This window comes from Engystomops pustulosus, chromosome 6 (genome assembly GCF_040894005.1).
Source record: "Engystomops pustulosus chromosome 6, aEngPut4.maternal, whole genome shotgun sequence".
In the NCBI taxonomy this organism is placed as follows: Eukaryota; Metazoa; Chordata; class Amphibia; order Anura; family Leptodactylidae; genus Engystomops; species Engystomops pustulosus.
In genome coordinates, this window is record NC_092416.1 from 28,837,975 (window position 1) to 28,862,954 (window position 24,980).

The 24,980-nt window shown below is 42.4% G+C and overlaps 1 protein-coding gene across 2 annotated transcripts in view; it reads left to right on the plus strand.

The window, feature by feature from the left end:
• Positions 1-907: 907 nt before the first annotated feature.
• ARHGEF19 (Rho guanine nucleotide exchange factor 19) overlaps positions 908-24,980 on the plus strand; it is a 35,292-nt gene continuing 11,219 nt past the window's right edge. Inside the window, exons 1-7 of one of the 2 annotated variants that reach the window (XM_072155295.1) lie at positions 908-1,444; positions 16,836-17,323; positions 20,297-20,608; positions 20,838-20,931; positions 21,289-21,473; positions 24,359-24,606; positions 24,779-24,939. In XM_072155295.1, coding sequence (XP_072011396.1) covers positions 1,440-1,444; positions 16,836-17,323; positions 20,297-20,608; positions 20,838-20,931; positions 21,289-21,473; positions 24,359-24,606; positions 24,779-24,939 — 1,493 coding nt within the window. In that variant the 5' untranslated portion in view covers positions 908-1,439. Of the gene's footprint in view, positions 1,445-1,572; positions 1,592-16,835; positions 17,324-20,296; positions 20,609-20,837; positions 20,932-21,288; positions 21,474-24,358; positions 24,607-24,778; positions 24,940-24,980 lie in introns of those variants that run through there. The other variant, XM_072155296.1, reaches the window with a different exon arrangement.

The following is a 24,980-nucleotide window of genomic DNA, read 5'->3' on the forward strand; positions in this document are numbered from 1 at the left end:
CTCCGATGGACTTGGAGAAGGTATTTGCAGAACTCAAGGTGAAATATTTTGGTTAAACTGGAGTCACACCTTGACCAGTCTGGGTATGTGTGTAGACCTAAGACCTCACTGACAAACAGAAGGATAGGGATATGATGCTGTCACCGGAGGTTTAAGTCTGTACAATCGTCTCCTTATTGCATGGAAGGATCTGCAGGCCTCGTCTCTGGATGGCTTACTTGACGGTTCCTGATTGGCGGATTGCCACAGATAGACTGATGGTAATAAGACTTTGGCAGTGGGACCAGACATTCCTAGAAGTGTTTGCTCCTGATCGCTGTCTATTCTTCTAATGCATTTATTGCAGTAATGATTGGTGGGGATGTGGGAGCTGTTTACATGGGGTTTACTTGGATTCTTCATGAAACTGTTATTTGCACATTTACATGGGGAAATTCTGGGGATCGACCATTTGTAGGAACAATAATTTCTGATAAAGGAACCATGCCTTTAAAGGGGTGCTTGATCACTAAATAATTTTATACATTTTATCATTCCCTATACACCATAACATTAACTGGTTCTACTGGTGCTAGTGTCCTATTCCTTATGTGGTTTAGTAATAGGAGGACACGGCGGCGGCTCTGGGGATGGGGGTCTTAGTAACAGTGTTTGTGTCTAACCAGTTTGGCTTGAAAATATAAGGAAAGTTTTAGCCAGTGTGTGGGGTTTCCTGGCAGTGTGACCCTCCTTAACCCATTCTTGGTGCCCCCTCCCTTGTTTTCCGCCTGGCACAGCTCTCCGTCTCTTGTGTGATGAGACGTTTCTTCCTCCCAGAATCTCCCTGTTATTTCGGGAGCTGCCAAACCAGTTCTGAGCTTGTGAGCAGAGACATGTCTGGAGGGACTGGGAGAAGAAGGGAGGGGGCTGGGGCGTGTGGCTGGGACATGTCAGCACAACACTAGGAGTCAGGTCTCCCTCCTCCCCCCCACACTGTGTCCCCAGTGTACACACACTCTCAGACTCACACTCTGTACACAGCAGCACCCAGGCCGGTACACACAGGCCAAGGATGAGCGACAGGTGCTGAGGATAACCGAGCGCCGAAGGGGGACGCAGGAGATGCTGGGGGGCTACACTGCAAAACACAGAAAACTCAGATTGTGCAGCAGTTCTGCAGCAAGGATGAAAGAAAAGGGGTCAACTACATAACCATCCGGTGGGAGGGAAAGAGACAAAGGGGATGTGAGAGGGACTTACATGGAGAGGGAGATACTGGAAAGCACCTGTTGGAAAAGAAAAGCCAAAACGAGGGACAGCCAAGGCAACAAGTAAGGCCGGATCAGGCGGGGGCTCAGTGCCATAGATCCTGGGATTGTGGCCTCCTGCAGCCCCCGTGTCATGTTTCTTCTGAAGACCCAAAACCCACAAGCAGATGGAGCTGAGGAAGGACTCGCACAATGAGGTACTGTTCATATCTGCTAGAACATTAGTCGGGCTCCATCAATGATACTTTTGTTGTTTGCAGGGCCCCGATGCAGTGCACTGGATTCCCACACTCACCCCCCACCCCTCCACTTGTTGATCCGAAAAACTTTTAGCCAGTTAGTCGGTAAGATCTGTTTGGTGCCCCAGGCAGATAGAGGGGGTGGGGAGCGGGGTGCACTAAGAATAATTGTGGGGGGCAATGAAGGGTGGTTGGGGGGGGGGGGGGGTCCATTACTTTTGTTTGCTTGTGAGTTGCAGTGAAAGCGCTGCCTGACAAACTTGTCACTGTTATTCTCTGCTAATCCTTTTGTTCCCCGCTGCTGCTTGGACAATGAATAGGAGGCTCTCCGCTCACGTTACTGGGGGAGAAAAACTCTGCAGAAGTTTCGACAGCTAACCGGGAATGATAAATACTGACAATGTGATGATCCGGTGTTATAAGAATGGGGTCCAGATTCTATATTTTGTGTTGTAGATGTCTGTACAATATATCTGCCCTGGAGGGGACTCCACAACTATACATAGTTTATACACGCTCAGCCAGGGGGAAAATCTTTACTGAACAGAATATTAAAGGGCCGGTGTCTTGCCTACTCTAAATAAAGCTTCATAATCGTATATTTATATGACTTTGTATTGCATTTTCTTGCCATTAAGACCTCTGCTTGCTGTCAGTGAATAATGTCCTTATAAAGCGGATTATGTATAAGGAGTAGAATTGTTGTGCCGCACATGATGACATCACTGGGCGCACAATGTGTGATGTCATTGGCAGCAGGTGTCACTGTCCAGGGCAAGTTGTCATTGAAAGGTCAACGACCCTATCGTCCAGATGTGACACCAGTGTGAAAGTGGTGGATATCAGGCAGTGACACTTGTGACTAATTGTCTCTCATCCATGAAAAGAATACTACAGTCAGGCCTTTCATGGCCTCAAATGGATGATAAATAGACTGCATTCACGGACTACAAATATGTAAGAAATTTCTCAAAAAAAAGGGTTTGGATATCTATAAAAACATGTGATTTTTCCATTAACTGGTATCTGCACAGAAGAAACATAATATGGTTGTCACTTCCTTATGGCAAAGGGCTTTTGGCCTAGGCTAGACAGCCACCAATCAGAATCCAGAACTCATCTCTCCAGCATGGAATACAAATTAAAAGCAGCTTGCTGATTGGTTACCATTAGCAATATCTCTGTATTACTTGAATTTACCCCTTACACAAGGATTTCAGTGCTAGAAATGCTTATTTTTCCATCTCACATCTATGTTTAGCATCTATCTCTATCATAACTACTCAGTATCTGTAGTTATCTATATCTTTCTATCTCTCAATGTTCTCATAACTACTAATTATTTGTATCTATCTCATATAAAGCACATATATTATCTTTTTTATCCCATAATTATCTATCCATAATTCTCATAACTACTGATTATCTGTGTATCTATTTCATATAGCGAACATATATTATCTATCTCATAGTTATCTATCTTCTTATATCTCATATATCTTACGTCTCATATCTAGTACATGTATTCTCAATCATTTATCTTTTTATTTAAGTTAAATATTTCTCATGACTACTGATTATCCATGTAATAATCAGTTTACCTATTATCTAACAAATACTACTTCATCGCTATCTATCAGCATATCTATATAAGATCTATCTTGGATCAACTATTTTTATTCTATCTTGATTTCTGTAGCGCTATTATATACCGCAGCGCTGTACAGATCATTGGGTACTTATACAAAGAAAAGAAGACATTACAGAATAACCAGTTACATGAAATAGGAAGGAAATAGGGCCCCGCTAACAAGAGCTGGCAATCTATGTATCTACATCTATCTATTATCTATAATCTACAACTACCTATCTTATATCTATAACATCCTTTTATATGTATCTATTTTACTGATCTCTCAGGTCCACCGTCTATCTACCTATCTATCTAGTTCCTAACTATCCAATATGAATGTGTCTAATCTCTAGTTTTATAATATATCTATGTTTCCTAAAATCTACATTTGTATGTGTTTCATCTATGTGTATCAATCTCGTCCTTCTATATGTACATTTATATATGTCATCTCCATCTATATATCTGCCTGTATAAATGTATCCATACATCACATCTGCACATGATTTAGGGATCACTATATAGAACTGGTACGTCCTCCTGGGGAATGACTTGGCGCTGACACCTGGAAACTCTTCCCCAGCCGTTGCTGTAGATTTTGGCGCTGGAGGCAGATAGGATGAGTAATAAGGGTTACCACATGGAGGCCAGACACCAGTACTGTACCCGCTGTGACTCATGGACCCCAGAGCAGGAAATATGTAAATGTGTTCTGTATACATAATTGGGAGATCCCTGATCTTCAGATGCCTCTAAGGTTCATGCTATATCACCCATTCACTGTATTTGTGTGATACTGTGTTCTGTACAGCTGTATCTAAGCCTATTATGGGCAATACTATCTGCTGCGTTAAGGTATCTAAATCTATCATGTGTGATACTGACTGCTTAGTTATGTATCTAATCCTATCATGTGTGACACTGTAATCTGCTGTATCTAAAACTGTCATGTGTGATACTGTCAGATGAGCCTCTATATCTAAACGTATTGTGTAATAGTGTCCGTATAGCTGTGTACCTAATCCTATCATGTGTGATACCATCTACTAAGTCATGTATGTAACCCTAAGCTGCTTTATCTAAGACTGTCATGAGTGATAGTCAGCTGAGTGTCTATATCTAACCATATTATGTGTAATACTGTCTGTATAGCTGTGTATCTAATCCTATAATGTGTGATACCATCTGCTGAGTCATGTATCTAATCATATTATGTGTGATACTGTCTGCTGAGCTGTGTATCTAATCCTATCATCTGTTAAGATGTGTGTTAAGCAGTGTATCTAATCCTATCTTGTGTGATACAGTCTGCTGATCTGTATATCTTATCACATCATATGCGATACTGTCTGCTGTATCTAATCCTATCATATGTGATACTGTCTGCTGTATCTAATCCTATCATGTGTGATATTGTCTGATGATAATTGTCTTATCATATAATATATACGGCCTAGTTGCTCATTCTCTATTAATCCACATATTCCAGAGGCCTTCTCCATACATCTAGTTATGCGCAGGTGAGGGACTTGTCACCTGACACGTTTTGGGGTGGGGGCCACACATTCTTCAGAGTGTATAACGTGCCGGAGGTTGTGCTTTTATCTTGTCCTGGGGCAGCAATGCATGTAACCTCAGAAGCTTCAGCCCCTGTAAATCCTCCACATTCACAATCATTATCCATGTTTCAGTGAGTCTCTCGTAAACATGTCGCTGACAGTCGCCCCAATTACAGCCTTTTAGATGATTATTGGGCATTTAAATAGTTAATGTGTTTTAAAACTTTCTCTTAACATACCTAAAACACATACAAGGAGCATATGAGGGACATTTTAGGGGGAAGCATTTCATCTGCGCACACTAGACTTCCCTGCCAGAAAGCGATTCAGATGACAGCAGCGAAAAAGCCTGGGATTAATATAGTTTATATAAGGGAACAATAGATGGAAAGATGTAAACAACACAGTCATGTAACAGAGAAATATCACTATGATACAATACGGTAATATAGAATATTACACATAATATAGATGCTGCCCATGTAACATCATGTAATACAGATGTGCAATATCACACATGTAATACAGGCACTTCCCATGTAATACAAATGTGTATCATCACACGTTATACAGATATCCCTTGTGTAATATCTAACATAACACTCCACTATAACAATTTTACACATGTAATACAGATGTTCCCTAACAGGGGCCAAGTTAGAAAGCAAACTTTTGCCTGCCCCCCACCCACAATTTTAGTATGTCATGTGTAAATTCCCTCTTCCTTACCAATGTATAATGCCCACACTTTCAGTAGACCCCCACATTTATATTGCCCATTTTCTGTAGCATTCCCTTACTTATATTGGTCCTTTTATGTAGCCCCCCCAAATCAATATATTTTATTATGCACCCTTTTTGTAGCCCCCAAACCTTTGCCTTCCTTTCTGTAGCCTAGAGCTGTACCACCCATGCGCCCCTTTATATAGCCCCCTTATCATCCTTTCTTTCCTTTTGAAATGGATGATCACCTTATCCCTGCAGAGTTCCCCCTTCAGCCAGACACAAGAGGCTCAATGGTAGAGCGGGGAGCTGACGACTCCCTGCTTCATAAGTGCAGTCAACTCATAGCGGATGACAGATTTCTCTAGTGTCATATCACAAAAGTGTTACTAGGGGGGTCATTTGTAAAACTTTTTAGTTTTGTGTCCTCTCTTTTTTGCAACTTTTAGTTGCGCAAAGTTTTCCACCACAGAATGTTACACTGCAACACAATCGTGGTAAAAAGTCACCATTTTTGTGCAGATAACCTCCATTCAAAGCAGGCAAGAAGTTGCTTAAACATATAAGACTTTTATGCAACTTATCAGACAAAAAAAATCGATTTTTATCTAATTTATCAACTACAAAATAAAACAGGCAAGCCCAAAACCTTACAAAAAATCCCTAAAACTAGACACAAATTAGCAAACATAAGATAAATGCCCCCTATAATTTCACTATCACACATGTAATACAGCCAGTCCCTATTGTAATACATGATTCCCGGTGTATTATCACACGTGTGACCATGCTATGCCTGGCCATGTTGTTGTATGTTCTGTGGCTGCTGCATCTTATATAATGTGTTTTCGTATGTAAGTGTCTGCTGACACATTTCAGCTGGGTATATATAATTACCAGGAAAGTCATCTGTCCCGATAATTATGGGATTTGCTGTGGGGTCCGGGCCACTTTACTAGGAGCAGGAGCCAGAGAGATTACTATGTACTGGGCTAGCGGCCATACCCTGCAAACCCAAGGGTGGAAAATGTGAGCACAAGACTCAGGCCTGGAGCCAGCTACGGCCCGCTCCGAGGCGTGCATAGTCATCATTCCTCATGTCACCAGTTCTAGTTATATCGATCTGTCTTTGGATTTTGCTAAAATATAAAAGTTTACAATTAATATCATAATCTATGATTGTGCTACAAAGATAATACAATGTATTGTAGTACTTTTATCACTGTGGAGGCCTTGTCAAAAATTAGTTGAACGCTATACCACTGTTTCCATTGTAAGAGGGCAGTATCGTATCCCACTGTATGCTTATACTGTGGGGGATACATCCACCTGCTTGCCTTCTCCCCTGAAAGTGATTTGCTACTGGAGATATCCTGGGTGTCTCCCAAGTTACCTAACTGTCCCAGTCCTTATATGGAAGTTACATTACCAGGGAAACACTTAGCAGAGGCCGGGGATGGAGGCAATACTGTTGCATCCGTCCCCTATTGGCTCTAATGGTGACATTGACCATATACTACGCTCTCCAGCAGGTTAAATATAAGCTTATGGATACGTTCAACGTATATAACAGGAGCTTTCTGAATGTAGCCTTAGGCAGCTTTAGGGTGTTGTGTTTTTAAACACACTAAAATTTTAATGTTTACCATACGTTTGGCTGGTTTAAGCAGCTGTGAATTTGTTAATACAGCTGCTAACACTCCCTGAAATGAAGTAAAATAGATTCAGACCAGCCAAACGCATGGTAAACATGCAAAAACGTATGTGTTTTATGGTAATATGCAAAGTACATGTTAGGGCAGATATATCAGGGCTTGTACACCTGAAATCTGGTGTTCAAGCCCTAAAATAGGCACAATTCCCAGCACAGTGCCAGATTTTAGACGTACAAGCCCGGATAATTGACCCCTTATATCACATGTACTATACAAATCTTTATTTTACTTTAAAAATAATAAAAATAAAGTTATTAAAAAAAACTTACACCTCCATACCAAGTGGGGGGCGCTGTCAACAGACCTGACATGGAAGTGGCCCACCGGAGCAGGGTGGGCGCCTTGTGCCAGAATAACACACATTGCGTGCCCCCGTTGTATATTAGCTGAGGTCATTCAAGAAGTGTTTAATTTTGGCATAAAAAAACCTAATAACAAATGATTCAAGACAACGTCATTTATGCCAGAAAAATGCACCAAAATTCTTGGGCATTTGCATCATCAAGTAATGGCTCCTTTATCAAGTCACGCCCACTTGTCACACTAGTCATGAAAAAAGTCTAAAACCTTGATGTGGCGCAGCACTTGTTGCACTGCAGATGGCATCTTCCCAGAATCCCTGTGTTGTGAAGAAGCCGCTGCATCCTGAGGAATCCTGTTTGGCTCCTTAGGGCTGTCATGGAGCTGATGCTGCTCATAGTGTCAGTGAGTCAGCGCAGCCTCAGGCTCCAGGACTTCTAGTATTTTTCTAATCTGACCTTCTATAGCTGACATTTTCCTGTCTTGTTAATGACCATGACCTGGAGGAGGTAGTGACCTCACTTCCTGCACCCTGACCTCAGCATGACAAGTGCAGAGGATCCCGGCCGAGGTGGCCCTCCAGCATGTGGCATCTATATAGTGTGGGGAAGGTTCATCAACATATTGGAGAGGAAAAAAGTTATGGCTAGGAGCAGGAAAAGGCCACAGCTGACATCAAAGCTACAGAGGCTGCAGCACTAACATGAATGACATGACTGCTGCAGCCTGCAATCAACTGGACACCACTGAGGCTATGAGCTTAAATAATATAGACCAATAGTGCCTTTCATTATTCCACTACAGTAGATGATTTATATGGTGGTTGTGTTCTGGAGGCCGATCCTGGTTGTTATGTTATTGTGATGAATAGGGATGAGCGGTAGGGAGGTTCGGGTAGCTGTAGTTCGGCTAACCCTCACCGGCATAGTGTGAACCCTGCCTCTCTGCTGCTTGGAGCAAATTATAGAAAGATGCCGCCTCCAGCACTTTATACTGTGGTTAGTGGAAATCAATCGGGGTACCCATGGATCACGAAATTGATAGAGAAGCCAATCACAAATGCTCCCTGCCGTGTAATGTGCCATTTCCAGCAGCCCCCGCTCTAAAATGCCACCTTTCCTACAGCTGCCCCTTATCTGAGGGCTCCTCGTGATGTATAGGCAAAGGCACCAAATTTTACCACAAAAAAACTTGGAATACTTACTGACTGGAGAAGAAGCCTAGGGTGGGAAATGCAGCCCCCTTTGTTAAAATATTCACAGCAGAGCCCCCCTTTAAAGAAATGTCCACAGCAGCAACCCCCTTTAATAATATGTCCACAGCAGTGCCAACCTTTAATGAAATATCAACAGCAGAGCCCCATTTAATGAAATGTCTACAGCAGAGCCCCCACTTAATGAAATGTCCACAGCAGCACCCCCCTGTCATGAAATGTCCACAGCAGAGCCCCTCTTTCATGAAATGCCCACAACAGAGACCCCTTTCATGGAATGCCCACAGCAGAGCCCCCCTTTCATGAAATGTGGGGAAAAGATGCCAGAGGCAAGTATATAGTTTTTTTTTAATTTACACTTTTTGGCTGCAGCCCCGGACAGAGTGTTCCATGCCTGGTCTTGAGTCGTGTCCCAGGGGTATTTTATTGGCAAGGGAGTTGGGGCAGTACTGCACCAAGATGCTGCCACCCTGTTACCCAGCAAAGGGCAATGTCCGAGACAACCTTACAAGTCACCTCATGGGTTGTGCTCCCCTGCCCACCGGTACAAGCCGGTTACCGGTGGCTTTTGAAGAATTTACACCCGAGTTTACACTCGCTGCCCTCATTACTTTAAAGGAAGAAATTGATGTGAGGGCAGTGAAACGAGGGACCCCACCAAGTTTAGCATTTTTCATGCCATAAAACTGGCCTTGATGACTTGATGTGATGACCCAGGATAATCTCTCTAGGTTGTAGGTTCAGGATGATAAATTGCTGCCAATGCTTCAGGATGACTTATCTAGGTGGTAGGTTCAAGATGAAATATCTAGATATGTTTAGCTATAAGACGGATTAAATGGCATGCCTGCCTAGTCATTGTTCATACATGTGAGGTAATTGGTGCGCTATGTGATCACATTGTGAAAGCCAATCTGTCATAAAAAGATGACCTCATTAAGATAACGAATAATACATACCTCTAATAGGACATACCTCTTCTGGGCCGCAGCCTACAGAGTGAACTCAGGACAGTTAGGATCTATCTATAATCTGTTCTAACTAAAGCCCTGTAGAGATGGGAGGAGTGCAAATCCAAAATAGAGGAAGCCCTAAATGTACAATGCACCAGAAGAAGTTCAGAAAAAACGCCAAAGTAAAATAATTCACTTTTCTGTTGATGCAATGCTAATAAAAGGATACAGCACACTTCCGGGTTCATTCACACGTGGTATGCCCGCCATGCGGTCATACCACTGTGTTCTGGAGAAGAAGAGGAGGTGACCCTTCCTCCCTCCATAAAAAACAGCGGCGCACGGCCGCACACCCGCAGAAAGATAGAGCATGCTCTATCTTTTTGCTGTGTGTGGCACGAATCGTTGCCACACACGTGTGGCACCGTACCACCACCGGGCTGCCATTGCCCTCTATGGGGACGTATATGCGGCCGAAAATTTGCGGCCGCATGTACGTCCGCGTGAATGAGCCCTTAAGGGGACTAAGCCATATGCAAACACCTATCAAATGTATCAATTCTGCATTGCACCAATACTATAGACACTGGGGCACATTTACTTACCTGTCCGACGGAATTCACTAAGATCATTGGCCCGGTATCCTGCATGTGTCTCTTCCCCGCTCAGGTCCGACAGAGTTCACCTTCTTCTTCCTGGTGCAGGTAAGTGCATTGGCTTGCGACACAATTTGAAAGTTAAATCCCGTGCTTCGTCCGAATCAGTCGGATCGTCCGACGGCACGCCTACCGATTTCTGTCGCATGGAAGCAGCGCAGCTACGCCAGAAACCTATCACGTGCGATACAATCCCAACGCAGATCCCTGCTAAATACCTGCGCAAAGCCATGCAATTCTCTGCAAACGGCGAACAGCCCAACGAAAGTGCGTTCTGCAACCCTTAGTAAGTAAGCCCCACTGTGTAAATGTATAACTGTGAGGTTATTTGTGCTCTATGTAATCAAATTGTGTGGCATATTTAGGTGTTGGGTTCTGGATGTTATGTCGGATGGTAGTTTCCATTTGATTCATCCATATTGAAATCAGACGTTTACATACACTATATAAAAAGACACAATATGCATGATTTTATCACTATCTGTCATGAAAGCAGAATAAACCTTTCAAGTTTTAGGTCAATCATGCTTACCAAAATTTTTTATATCTGCCATATGCCAGAATAATAAGACAGAGAGAGAGAGGCCTTGGATGACAAATATAAGATGATTACCACAGTCACAGTACCTGGATCTATGAGTAATGTCCCTGGTTTATCATGATTGATTCTGATGGTAGATATCCTTGAAACAGCTCATATGATGATGTCATGTCTTTAAAAGCTTTTAATTTCTGGTTTATTGGCAACATCTGAATTAATTAGAGGCACACCTGTGAATGTATTTGAAGACACACCTGAAACACACTGCTTCAGCCAAGATATCAGGAAGAGAATTGAGGACTTGCACAAGTCTGGTTCATCCTTGGGTGAACTTTCCAGAAACCTGAAGGTTCCTTGTTCATCTGTACAAACAATTATATGCAAGTACAAACAGGAAGGGAATGTCCAGTGATTATACCGCTCAGGAAGGAGATGAATGTGCTTTGATCCGAAATGTGCACATCAAGCCAAGAACAAAATTTAAAGACCTGAAATTTAAAGATGCTGAAGCTGTTAAGGCCACTATCCACAGTGATACGAGTCCTGTATCCACATGGGCTAAAAGGCCATTCTGCCAAGAAGAAGCCAGTACTCAAAAAGAAACATAAAAAAAACAAATTAATGATTGTAAATGCCGACGGGAGCAAAGACCTTAATTTTGGAGACACGTCCTGTTGTCTGATAAAACTAAAATGTAACTGAATGGCCATAATGATCATTGTTGCGTTTGGAGGAAAGAAGGAGATGCCTGTGATACAGCATCATGTTGTGGAGGGACTGGTGCAGTTCCCAAAATAGATGCATCATGAGGAAAGAACATTATGGGGCAGATTCATCTTAGTTGGATGTATGTTTTTGGTTGTATTTTGCTGACTTTTTGGATGCACTGGGTTATTTGCACAATTTTTACAACTTTTTTTTAAGACTTAGTATTTCAGCCACTTCCAGATGTTTGCGAATAATTTAACATTTGTGCCTGAAAAGGCGCAAATAATTGAGCGAAAACTCTTCAGCCTTGACCATGCGTAGAAAAGACAATGGTATGAAATTTGAACCTAAAAAAAAAATCAGCATTTGACACAGAACTGAGACTAACAAACCAAATACTAATGAAATGTATGTCAACTTTTGACTTTCTTCAAAGTCATTATAATGCCTTAAAAATTATAAATAATTTTGGTAATGCTAAATTGACCTAAAATAGGAAAGGTTTATTCTGATTTCATGTAAGAGAGTGAGAAAAATATATGTCTTTTTAAATACAGGCGGTCCCCTACTTAAGGACACCCGACTTACAGACAACCCATAGTTACAGACAGACCCCTCTGACCTCTGGTGAAGCTCTCTGGATGCTTTACTATAGTCCCAGGCTCAGGGCCGATTCTAGCATATTTGCTGCCTGAGGCAAATATTAAAATGCTGCCCGCCCCCCTGTTCAGAAAATGCTGAAAACTTTACTAACAAGTAACATCCCCACAGGCAGCTCCCTGACACTGTGTGACTGACTACAGGATCTGAGAGGCATTAGTGACATCTAGTACCTTATAGATGACAATCTCTTCCATCAGTAGAACTTTATTCCAGGTTCTCCAATCCATTACATATCACTGCTGAATTCACAGCCAGATATCTTCAGCTCCGTGCAGCATCTCCACCCGGCGTCCCTAAAAATACCACAGTCACTTACAGTATAAAGTCTTCTGGATAACAACACTGTGCTCCTAAATATTATATACCACTCACAACACAACTGACTGCACTCTCCCCACATATAACACATCCCTTCATTATATATAAATATTCTACTGGAATTATAGCGTGTACAGCACCAATCAATATACAACACCCCCAATTTATTAATACAGACCCCCCCCCCCAAACATTTGTTTTACATGATGCAAAGTAATCTATTGTATCTTATGAATAATATATCCCACCCAGTTATTATGTTACATGTGAATTTATATAGAGTACTACCCTGATTAATGTAAATATATAGCACCCCCTAATGAATATATATATATATATATATATATATATAATTTATTTTTATAGGCCCCCCAGTATAAACAGTATCCAGCCCCATATAAATATATCCAGCCCCCCCAGAATAAACAGAATCTGGCCCCATATAAATATATACAGCCCCCCCCCCAGAATAAACAGAATCTGGTCCCATATACATATATACAGCCCCCCCCCCCCCAAATAAACAGAATCTGGCCCCCCATGTAAATATATACAGCCCCCCCCCCCCAGTATAATCAAAATCTGCCCCTCCATATAAATATACACAGCCCCACAGAATAAACAGAGTATGCCCCCCCCCATATAAATATATACAGCCCCCCAGAATAAACAGAGTATGGCCCCCCATATAAAATATATACAGCCCCCCACAATAAACAGAATCTACTCTACTGGCAGCCGCGGCTCCGCTGAGTGACACAGGCGCGTGACGTCATCATCCGCCGCCTGTGTCACTGCACTGTAAGGAGCGACGCCAGCAGCCGTAAAGGCGCTGCGCCGCTCCGCATGTAAATCGCACCTGTTTCTTAAAGAGACAGGTGCGATTTACCTGAAGGGAGATTCGGGCGCCGGCGGGCCCACATTGGAGCTGCAAAATGCCGCTTTTAAAGAGGGTCGCATTCTGCCGCCCGAGGCGAGATTTTCATCTCGCCTCATGGCAGATGCGGCCCTGCCCAGGCTGCAATGATCAGCTGTAAGGTGTCTGTAATGAAGCTTTATGGATAATCCTTGGTCCCATTACAGCAAAAAATGTTTAAACTCCAATTGTCACTGGGGACAAAAAAATTTTTGTCTGGATCTACAATTATAAAATATACAAATTCAACTTAAGAACAAACCTCCGGACCCTATCTTGTATGTAACCCGGGGACTGACTGTAGACTTTGTAAACTTTTGGTTTCAACTGTATGTGATTTCCTGAATCCAGTTACTATATTAGGCACATTAGATGCAGGATGATGTATCTAGGTAAAAGATAGCACATCCTCTTTGATACAATAAAAATAAATCAGGCATTTTAAAAGTTCTTAAACCTAAGTACAGAATTTGACATGAACAACACATGACAAATTACACAGTGCTAGTGTTTATTTAACAAAAACTAGGCCAAAATGGCTTCATATGAATAGAGAGTGTGATTAGCAACCAGGTGCTACTAATAGGATGACCTAGATTAATTGACCATCAGCAAGTCTGACCTATAAAAGCAGAAGTTCTGGCACCTTGCTGGTTTAGAACACTGAGGCGTGTGTACACAAATGGCAGGGATTGATCAGCAATGATAGTAGAGAACCAATGGTTGCTGACAATAAATCTGTAAAGGGTTACTTTTTAAAGGTAGAAGGTTGAGGAAAGTTGACAATCTACATGGGTGTGGATGTCCCAGCAAATTCACCCCAAAGTCAGATTGCACAATGCTCAGAGAAATTACAAAAAAACCCCAAGAGCTATAGATCTCTATAAGCCTCAGTAAGCACATTAAATGTTCAAGTTCATGTTAGCACAATTTGAAAGACAGAACATGTAAGTCTTTTCAGGTGAAAGCCTTTTCTCTCACAAAAAAAAATCCTGAAACCATGTCCTATGGAGAGACGAAACCAAAGTTATTTGGTCAGAGAGCTGCAGCACCTATTGTGAAGAGCAAACAAAGCATATCAGCACAAATACCTCATACCAACTTTCCATCATGGTGGGGGAGGGGGTATGATTTTGGCTTGTTTTGCCAAAAGACCTTGCAGTAATTAAAAGATACGTATCACCCTGTCTACAGGTAAATACTAGAGTAATTTGGAGTAACATAGTCTAGGCCCCAACCAAATAAAATGCTGTGGTGGAGCATAAATATACCTCAATTACCTGATTTGACATTTTAAATGATGTCAGACTGTAAAAAAATACAGAAAATCAAGGCAACAAGTTATTGTAGCTTGAGTTGTTTTTACAATCTATTGACGACTCGTTTTGCATATATAGGGGGTCATTTACTAAGGGCCCGAAACGCGTTTTTCCGAGGGGTTATCCGAAAAAACATGCGCTTACCTGCACCCACGATAGGACGGTGAACTTCAATGCATTCCGATGAACTTCAGCGCAGCAGCGACACCTGGTGGACGTCGGAGAAACTACCTTAGTGAATCCCGGCAGAACCCGAATCCTCCGCAGAGGACGCGCCGCTGGATCGCGAATGGACCGGGTAAGTAAATCTGCCCCATAGTTTTTACACTATAATCTTATTTCTGTTAAGTAAGCAATTTGTGTAGCATATGTTTTTACAAAGGTGGCCTCACTTGCTGATGATCAATTATTATGGAAATGTTATTATTTTCTTACACAGTACTTCTACCAGGTTTTGTACCTATGCTGTTGTACATCTCAGGTTGTGTATACCTAATTTTCAGGCCTTCTTAATGTAAAGAGAGGTTTCCTATTACTAGGTGGTAGCTTCAAGTTGACATACCTGGCTAGTAGTTGCAGAATGAAGCACCTGTTTGTTAGGTCAGTGATTATTTATCTCGGTATGGTTATACAAGTACATTACACCTGATCTTGTATTCTTACTATACGCAGACGTAGCGGACATGTAGTGGTAATTGTGTCTGACAGTTGCGCAGTGTTATAAGCTCTGGGCTTTGCAGGTCCAGGCAGTGACAGACAGCTGGTCCTCATATTGTAAGAATTTAATATTTTACACTCAAGAGCAGCTGCGGGGTTCTTCTTACATAATCCATACACCTTCTTACAGTTTAATATCCAGTGCTGCATTCTGGGGCATGATGCCGCTTTTATTATTACAGACACATTGAAAAGTGCCCAAATTATTATATAGTCACATATTATATAATCCGATGCTTGGCATTACATTGTCAAATATCAGATTTTTTAAAATCATTTCTATATCATTTTAACTAAATAACTTACAAAAATTAAAGAGCTTTTTCCATGAAATAAAATAGGGCATAACTTACTGATTTTGTTGTTCTGAGTGATGAGACCCCCACAGACAATGAGTACATGGGGTCCGATGTACCTCTGTCGGACCCCTCGTCGTTCCCCGATATGAGCAGAGCAGACAGTTGCGCGTGTCCGTGCTGCCCCATTCATCTCCATGGAGCTAACAAAGATTGCCGAGTGCCGCAAATCCTCAAATCTGGTGAAATTTGGAGGGATGGAATAGCCTTCACCCTGGGATATAGAGATGTTGCAGAAAGAGCGAGTCCCAAGTCAAAACTCATTTTGGAGAAAATGGAGGCCAGAAATACCGAGGGACTATACAGTAGGGAATAGAATTCAGATAGTGTTGAACAGAACTTGAAATGAAGTCAGAGACCGATCAAACGTGACAGTAGAACATAAAGATGAAAGAATGTGTAAAAATTTAAGAGTTCTCCAAAAGAAGAATCCATAATACCCAACAGGTCCGTATAAGACTGCCATGGACCTCGAGTTCTAAAATATTTGGATAAATGGCTTTCAACCTTTTGAGCAAACCTGGGGGCAGCCAGGAAATGCTGGATTTTGCAAGATGGTGATCAATGGGGGAGAGAGATCTCGGACCATGTAAGATTCAATGGTTGGATGAGCGCTCAGTGAGGGCTACGAAGGCGAATGGAAAGGGATTGCAGAGAAGGAAAGCTCTACCAACTCCCATCGCTTAGTAGGGCCGTGATGGCATCAGGAGAGGATCCACTAAATTTATATAACTTTATAATAATGCTTCTTTCGGGGTGATGGCTGTGGCAGCGTGAGGAGAATATGGGGCCGGCTTCACCCACCCAGACAAATTTCACAATGGTTTCAGAAGATTCACCCCAACCTTGACTGTGAAAATGAGCTATAGAAAATGTCTTATGTAACACCAGGGCGATTCAATATTACAGGGGTCAGAATATTGTAGGGGTAGGTGCGCTACTCCTTAGTAGCCCAGCATTACAATATCCTATATATAGTAGAAGATTATTCAAATAGTTCACAATGTGAGTTACTATGATTGCCACCTTTTGACTCCTACATTTTTATCTCATCCACAGGCCTGGTCTCCCTAACACGATATTTATGGATTATCAAGCCCTCCCTGACTTCCAGCCACACCGCAGCCCGATACCCTATGGGCATGAAGGCAGCATGGTGCCCGGCATTGGAGATCCACCTCCCAGAGAGAGGCATCGGGTGGTAATGTACCAGCAGGAAAGCTTGGCTTTTGGAGGTGCCCCACCGATTTGCACTGAGAGACAGTTGGGGTACAGTAGTGTGCAGAGTCCTCTCAACACTGCAATCCCTGGAGTTACAGACCATATACAGGATCACTGGATCATGAGCTACCACAACAAAAGTGTAGACCACGTTATGGAGCAAACCCCTTTGAGAGACCATCATCATTTTGTAGAGGACCTAACCCTAAAGGGAAACAGCAGTCCAGAGCATGAGAGTGACCATCCTGAAACTCCATCTGTCTCTAGCCAGGAAAATTTGAGACCTCTATGTAGGACATCAAGTTCGGACCGAGCCAAATCAGCCTGTAAGTGGCCATGATCACCAACCGGGGCTGTGGAGTTGGATTCCAGATAAAATAAATTGACTCCGACTCCACAGACATATAATAAATCATACAAATTATTAAATTTCCTTTAAATGTCAATTCTATTCATGACCTATGGATTTAGGCCAGGGGTCAACAACATTTATTGTTCCTTGGGCCATACGACCAGACCCTTTTTCATTTTTGAGTTTCATTTTTTTTGAGGGCTTGTTTTCTGCGTAACAAATTGCACTTCATAGTGATTGTACATGGAATATTAAATACCAATGCAGTGAAATTGGTGAAAAAACACATTTGTACCATTTTGTTGTGGGCTTGGATTTTACGGCTTTCACTATGCGCCCCAAATGACATGTCTAACTTATTCTTTGGGTCGGTGCGATCGCAAGGATACCAATTGTGGGGGGCTGGAGTGTTTCGATGAAAAAGGAGTAGATTAGTGGAGGTTACTGGTTGAAATTTTAGAATAAAACTTAAAAAGCCATATTTACCTCACTACTCCCCCACTATTCCAGTGTGATGTGTCATTGGTCTCCAATCAGTTTGTACCTTGTCCCCTCATACAGAGTGGAAGTGGGATGAGGATGACTGTGTAGCTCTGATCCTTTAGATGCTGTGATCATTAATGAGGCAATTAACTAGGCATCTAAATTACTTTAAGGGAGGGGACGTCCTCTTTTAGGCAATGGCACCACTCCCATTGCACACAAGGTAGCTATATCTGTAGGTGGTAGCCTAAGAAGGGTTAATGAGGACTATGGAGTTAGGATGTGCCTATAATGCAATGAAAAAAAGCCTAAACTTAGCTTTTTATGCAGTGTAATGTGTTATGTAAGAGATCACATATATAAGTCCTAAAGGCAGGGGGGCCTAAAAATAAGCTTAAAAACATTTCAGGTAATACGTCTCCAGAAAATGACTTGTTATTTTTACCAAGTTTAGTTTCACACATTTATTTGAAAATGTTTGATAAATATAACAGTACAGTATAAACTTATACCACCAACTCTATTTAATAAAAGGTACAATAACCTAAAAAGGTTTAAAGAAAATCAACCATCAAAATCCATCATGATAAACCAGGGGCACCGGGGGCATAGATCCAGGCACCGAGACTGTGGGAATTTACTTACATATCCATGGCCTCCTTTGTTCTAAAATCAACTTTCACAACTTTGCTAATGAGCCAGACAGGCTACCCTAGCCCCTTGTGGGGCTTTATCTTAGCTACACAGGCTGCTAATGTCAAGGTGCACTGTGCTTAATGCTTCAGAGATTACCGGAAGTGCCGGTTGAAGAATGAAACTCAGACGACGTGGTACTGCACAGTGTAACAACAGTTTCTAAAGCCAGAGCACCAAGGGGGTAGAATAGCCCTTCAGGCTCATCAACATAATTCTAAAAGTTGATTTTAGAAGGAAGGAGGCCATGGATAACAAATATAAGAAGATTACCACAGTCACGGTGCCTGGAACTATAAGTAAGTGTATGTGGTTTATCATGATGGATTTGATGGTAGATTTCCTTTAAAAAAATAATGAAAAAAAATCACTATAATTTTGCTATAATAAATAAAAATAAACAAACACAATCATAAACATGTTAGGTATTGCAAGGCCCCAAAATCTAACAACGATTATTCCTGGTGTTAAACCCTGTAACGGATAAAAACATCCAAAGTCCCCCAAAATGGTATCAATTAAAATGTCAGCTTACATCGCAAAAGAATTATACCTTACACTATTATACCGATACCTACTATACATTATACCTTAGGTATGAAAAAACTATTGGATATGGTGATACAGGAACATTTTTCTTGAAAGGTTTTTATTTTTTACAGGTATTAAAACATATCCTACACTATATAAATTTGATATTTATGTGATGGCAATGACTGTCTGCATTTGGAATTTTTTCAGCTTCCCAGTACAAAACATGAAATATTATACTGATACTAGGAAGTACAATTATCCCACAGAAAATACGCCCTAATATAGCTTTGTAATACAGAAAAATAAAAAGTTATGGCTTATGGAAGGTGGGGTCCAGGGCTTCTCCTGCAGGCATAGGTCAGTTTTACATGTGCACCACGGGTGCAGAGTTTAGCTGGCTGACCATGCTTGAGAGTGTGTGCACTCAAGTAATGTAGGAGTTTCGGACCGGCTATCAGCACACCTGGAGATGTGTGGGCTGGCGCCAAGATATCAGGTGCACTGCGCATGTGTAGGAACTCGGGAGAGTCAGCGTGACGTTGGTGCTGAGAGGCAATGTTAGGAAGCAGAGCAGCATTGAGAATGGGGAGGAAGCTAGACTGCCTGGTTGAGCTTCCTACCACCATGACTTAGCTACAGGAAAACAAATGTAGTCTTTGGTGCAACATAAAAGTCTAAGGAAATAAGCTTTATCTTTCTATTCCAAGAAAGTAAAAAAAGAATGAAAATTTATATTCTAAATTGATGGAATAATAAAAAAAAAGTGTTGGGGGTAAAAACCCAAACATGGTTTGGTCATAAGTTGGACACATATAGAAAATGTGAACAGCGCAAGTATAAACCCATATCATACTCACCCTGTTAAAGTTTGCTGGAAGTTGCGAGTCATACGACCCCTACAGCAGGACTCGGGACTTCCTGTGAAGTACAGTGTCCTGCCGACCTCTACTAGATGGAGGGAGCCATGCAGCCATTACTGTCTGCAGGCCTCCTCCGTCATAACTCTTCCCATCTGAGGATACATTTGCAATCGCCAACTACTAATATGAGAGTGGTTTAGACAGACGGGGCAATAACTGTCTGCATGGCACGGACATGTCACATGAAGTACTACAGCCTTTTGTATATTTACAAACCATTAGTCTATACCCACATTGCTGGTATTGTGCCTATTTTACCCATGCCAGATACATAGCATGAGGTGTCTAAAGGAATCATTTCACTTCTTTCCCCACAGGGCGTAAGCTTCGTTTGTACCTTCCCGATGCGAGTAGCTCTCTACCTTCTCCATCAGTAGAGGATGATGCTGTGTTTCCTGAACCTGAAGACCCCAATCCTCCAGTAGCTGAAGTGAAAGAGGTTGCAGAGGTTCTGGAGGTCACGTCACCTCCTGGTAAAGTGGAGCAGGACAGGTGGAGATTCTCAGCCACAGAACTCATCTCCAAACTACAGCTCTCTCAGCGAAGGAATAACTTCACTGCTAGGCTTGGCAAATCCCTGTCCACCAAGATCACCTTAAGAGAGCGTGGAGCGTCTGCCGGACAGGAGGGTACGTACACAGCCTGATGATACGCCTAACACATCATACCATGCCTCAAATGGAAGCATGTGACCCCACTATATACATGACAAGGCTAAGATTTTCCAGCAGTTAGTGCGCAATAAGGAATAGTGACTTGTAAGTTTCTTGAAGATCTTTTCAATAATGATGCACATGATGGGGACGGTAATGTTTTGTGTTTCTTTGATAATAACACACATTACTTCTCTATTCATAGGAAAATCTGGACGAAGGGAAAGGAGGTGTAACAGTGCAGGGGTGGCCAGTCTTCTCCAACCAGCAGTGGTGGACACGGACACCTCGTGGCTCAGGTAATATTCAGCTCTGGTTTTTTTTATCAATTGAGTAATGGATTCCCGGTAACCATCAATAGATGCCTAGAGTTCATCTTTTCTTTTGTCAAATGGGGGTATCTCCTATTTTGGTGGTGGATTTTCTTTGGCATTTACTGAGGTCTTATCAGAAGAGACACTTTTCTTCCATTTCCTCTTTCAGTAATGTGCCTTCGGTCCCATCCGACCTTCACTCTCTTCACTTATCTTTTGTTTGCTCCATTTTAAGGAATTTTTCGCACTTGCCCTTCAATTGTCTCGAAGCTGCCTCCCCCGGCCACTAAGGCTGCAGAGGGGATGAAGGCTGCCTCACCAAATCTTCTTTTACCCTTTCAGGAACAAATTGACAGATGGTGGAGAGACCAGTCCTGCAAGACCACCCAGCCAGGAGGGTGAGAGTCACAGCCACATGAAACAGTCACCTTGTATAGAAAGACGACCCAGAAGTCCCAGTGATGCGGAAAAGACAGACAGAAGGCAGTCATACTGTGAGAGGAGACAGTCACGCTTCCTGCTGAGCTGTAAGGGTTCATTATTATTTGTTTTCATGTTCAGAGGGAAAATCTGTAGATGATTAAAAACATTCTGTATGAAAGACGCAGCTTAAAGCTGTGGGACTCCAATAAAAAAATCTGTACCAGGTCCCCCAACTATGATATATTGTATATAGTACTGGCTCCTGGGCCCAGATGTGAATGCAGCTTCTGCAGTCTCTTAACATTACTTGTCAATTAATGAGGCAGACAGATAAAAAATACCACTGTCATAAAAATCTGAAATGATGTATTATATAAGCATATACAGGCAGTCCCCGGGTTACGTACAAGAGAGTGCAGCTCTGGAGTATAATACAGGATGTAACTCAGGATCAGTACAGGATAAGTAATGTCATGTATGTACACAGTGACTGCACCAGCGGCAGCAGAATAGTGAGTGCAGCTCTGGGGTATAATACAGGATGTAACTCAGGATCAGTACAGGATAAGTAATGTCATGTATGTACACAGTGACTGCACCAGCGGCAGCAGAATAGTGAGTGCAGCTCTGGGGTATAATACAGGATGTAACTCAGGATCAGTACAGGATAAGTAATGTCATGTATGTACACAGTGACTGCACCAGCGGCAGCAGAATAGTGAGTGCAGCTCTGGAGTATAATACAGGATGTAACTCAGGATCAGTACAGGATAAGTAATGTCATGCATGTACACAGTGACTGCACCAGCAGCAGAATAGTGAGTGCAGCTCTGGGGTATAATACAGGATGTAACTCAGGATCAGTACAGGGTAAGTAATGTCATGTATGTACACAGTGACTGCACCAGCAGCAGAATAGTGAGTGCAGCTCTGGGGTATAATACAGGATGTAACTCAGGATCAGTACAGGATAAGTAATGTCATGTATGTACACAGTGACTGCACCAGCAGCAGAATAGTGAGTGCAGCTCTGGGGTATAATACAGGATGTAACTCAGGATCAGTACAGGATAAGTAATGTCATGTATGTACACAGTGACTGCACCAGCAGCAGAATAGTGAGTGCAGCTCTGGGGTATAATACTGGATGTTACTCAGGATCAGTACAGGATAAGTAATGTCATGTATGTACACAGTGACTGCACCAGCAGCAGAATAGTGAGTGCAGCTCTGGAGTATAATACTGGATGTTACTCAGGATCAGTACAGGATAAGTAATGTCATGTATGTACACAGTGACTGCACCAGCAGCAGAATAGTGAGTGCAGCTCTGTAGTGTAATGCAGGATGTAACTCAGGATCAGTACAGGATAAGTAATGTCATGTATGTACCCAGTGACTGCACCAGCAGCAGAATAATGAGTGCAGCTCTGGAGTATAATACAGGATGTAACTCAGGATCAGTACAGGATAAGTATTTTCATGTATGTACACAGTGACTGCACCAGCAGCAGAATAGTGAGTGCAGCTCTGGGGTATAATACAGGATGTAACTCAGGATCATTACAGGATAAGTAATGTGATGTAGGTACACAGTGATTCCTCCAACAGCAGAATAGTGAGTGCAGCTCTGGGGTATAATACAGGATGTAACTCAGGATCATTACAGGATAAGTAATGTGATGTAGGTATACAGTGATTCCACCAACAGCAGAATAGTGAGTACAGCTCTGGAGTATAATACAGGATGTAACTCAGGATCAGTACAGGATAAGTAATGTCATGTATGTACACAGTGACTGCACCAGCAGCAGAATAATGAGTGCAGCTCTGGAGTATAATACAGGATGTAACTCAGGATCAGTACAGGATAAGTAATGTCATGCATGTACACAGTGACTGCACCAGCAGCAGAATAGTGAGTGCAGCTCTGGGGTATAATACAGGATGTAACTCAGGATCAGTACAGGGTAAGTAATGTCATGTATGTACACAGTGACTGCACCAGCAGCAGAATAGTGAGTGCAGCTCTGGGGTATAATACAGGATGTAACTCAGGATCAGTACAGGATAAGTAATGTCATGTATGTACACAGTGACTGCACCAGCAGCAGAATAGTGAGTGCAGCTCTGGAGTATAATACAGGATGTAACTCAGGATCAGTACAGGATAAGTAATGTGATGTAGGTACACAGTGATTCCTCCAACAGCAGAATAGTGAGTGCAGCTCTGGGGTATAATACAGGATGTAACTCAGGATCATTACAGGATAAGTAATGTGATGTAGGTATACAGTGATTCCACCAACAGCAGAATAGTGAGTACAGCTCTGGAGTATAATACAGGATGTAACTCAGGATCAGTACAGGATAAGTAATGTCATGTATGTACACAGTGACTGCACCAGCAGCAGAATAATGAGTGCAGCTCTGGAGTATAATACAGGATGTAACTCAGGATCAGTACAGGATAAGTAATGTCATGTATGTACACAGTGACTGCACCAGTAGCAGAATAGTGAGTGCAGCTCTGGGGTATAATACAGGATGTTACTCAGGATCATTACAGGATAAGTAATGTCATGTATGTACACAGTGATTCCACCAACAGCAGAATAGTGAGTGCAGCTCTGGAGTATAATACAGGATGTAACTCAGGATCAGTACAGGATAAGTAATGTGATGTAGGTACACAGTGATTCCACCAACAGCAGAATAGTGAGTGCAGCTCTGGTGTATATAACAGCATAGTTAACTGTGACTTCAAGATGTTACTCTCTGAGCAGAGCAGCTATAGAAAGGAAGTAAGAAGACTGGGTAGTGTTGGGACAGCTCTGAAAACCTACTGTATAATTTTGCCAGCATGGCCTCTAAGACTCCTCATCCTGAGCAGCCATAGCTGTCTTTTAACTCCATCTTCACCCTCTGGCTGATAATACACCCCCTTGTGTGCTCCCCAGTAATATTGCTGGTGCTATCTTGTCTTCAGCAATCCTGTATCAGGAGTACAGCGATGTGGCCATAAACCGAGAGCTACAGAGGCAGAAGCGAGAGGACACTACCGGAGAGGAAGACGATGTGTCCACCAGTCCCAAGAGCAACCTGTCCCCCAGCAGCTCCTTCCGCTCCCAGCGTTCATCCAGAGGTTCCACATTCTCTCTTTGGCAGGATATCCCGGATGTCAGGGGCAGTGGCCTGCTCAACACATTGACCCTTCAGGAAAGGAAACTCCAAGAGGTACTATATCTTGTCCTATCCACTATCCATTGTCCCACATAGAGGATACCGCCATTACTGTTAGATTACTAGATTTTTTGATAGTCCCATTGAAGGCCAACATCTGCCTGCCACTTCTCCAGGCTCTTTCTCCCATCTCTCCTTGCCATTTATCCACTTCATTTCTCCTCAGGCTAAATTCGAGTTAGTGACCTCAGAAGCTTCATACGTCAACAGTTTGTCCATAGTTGTGGATCATTTCCTAAACTCTCCAGAGCTGAACGAGTGTCTGGGGGCTCAGGAGAAGCAATGGCTTTTTTCCAAACTTCCGGAAGTGAAGGAAATCAGTGAGAGGTGAGGACAGCATTATATTGGGGGGTGGAGGAGATGAAATC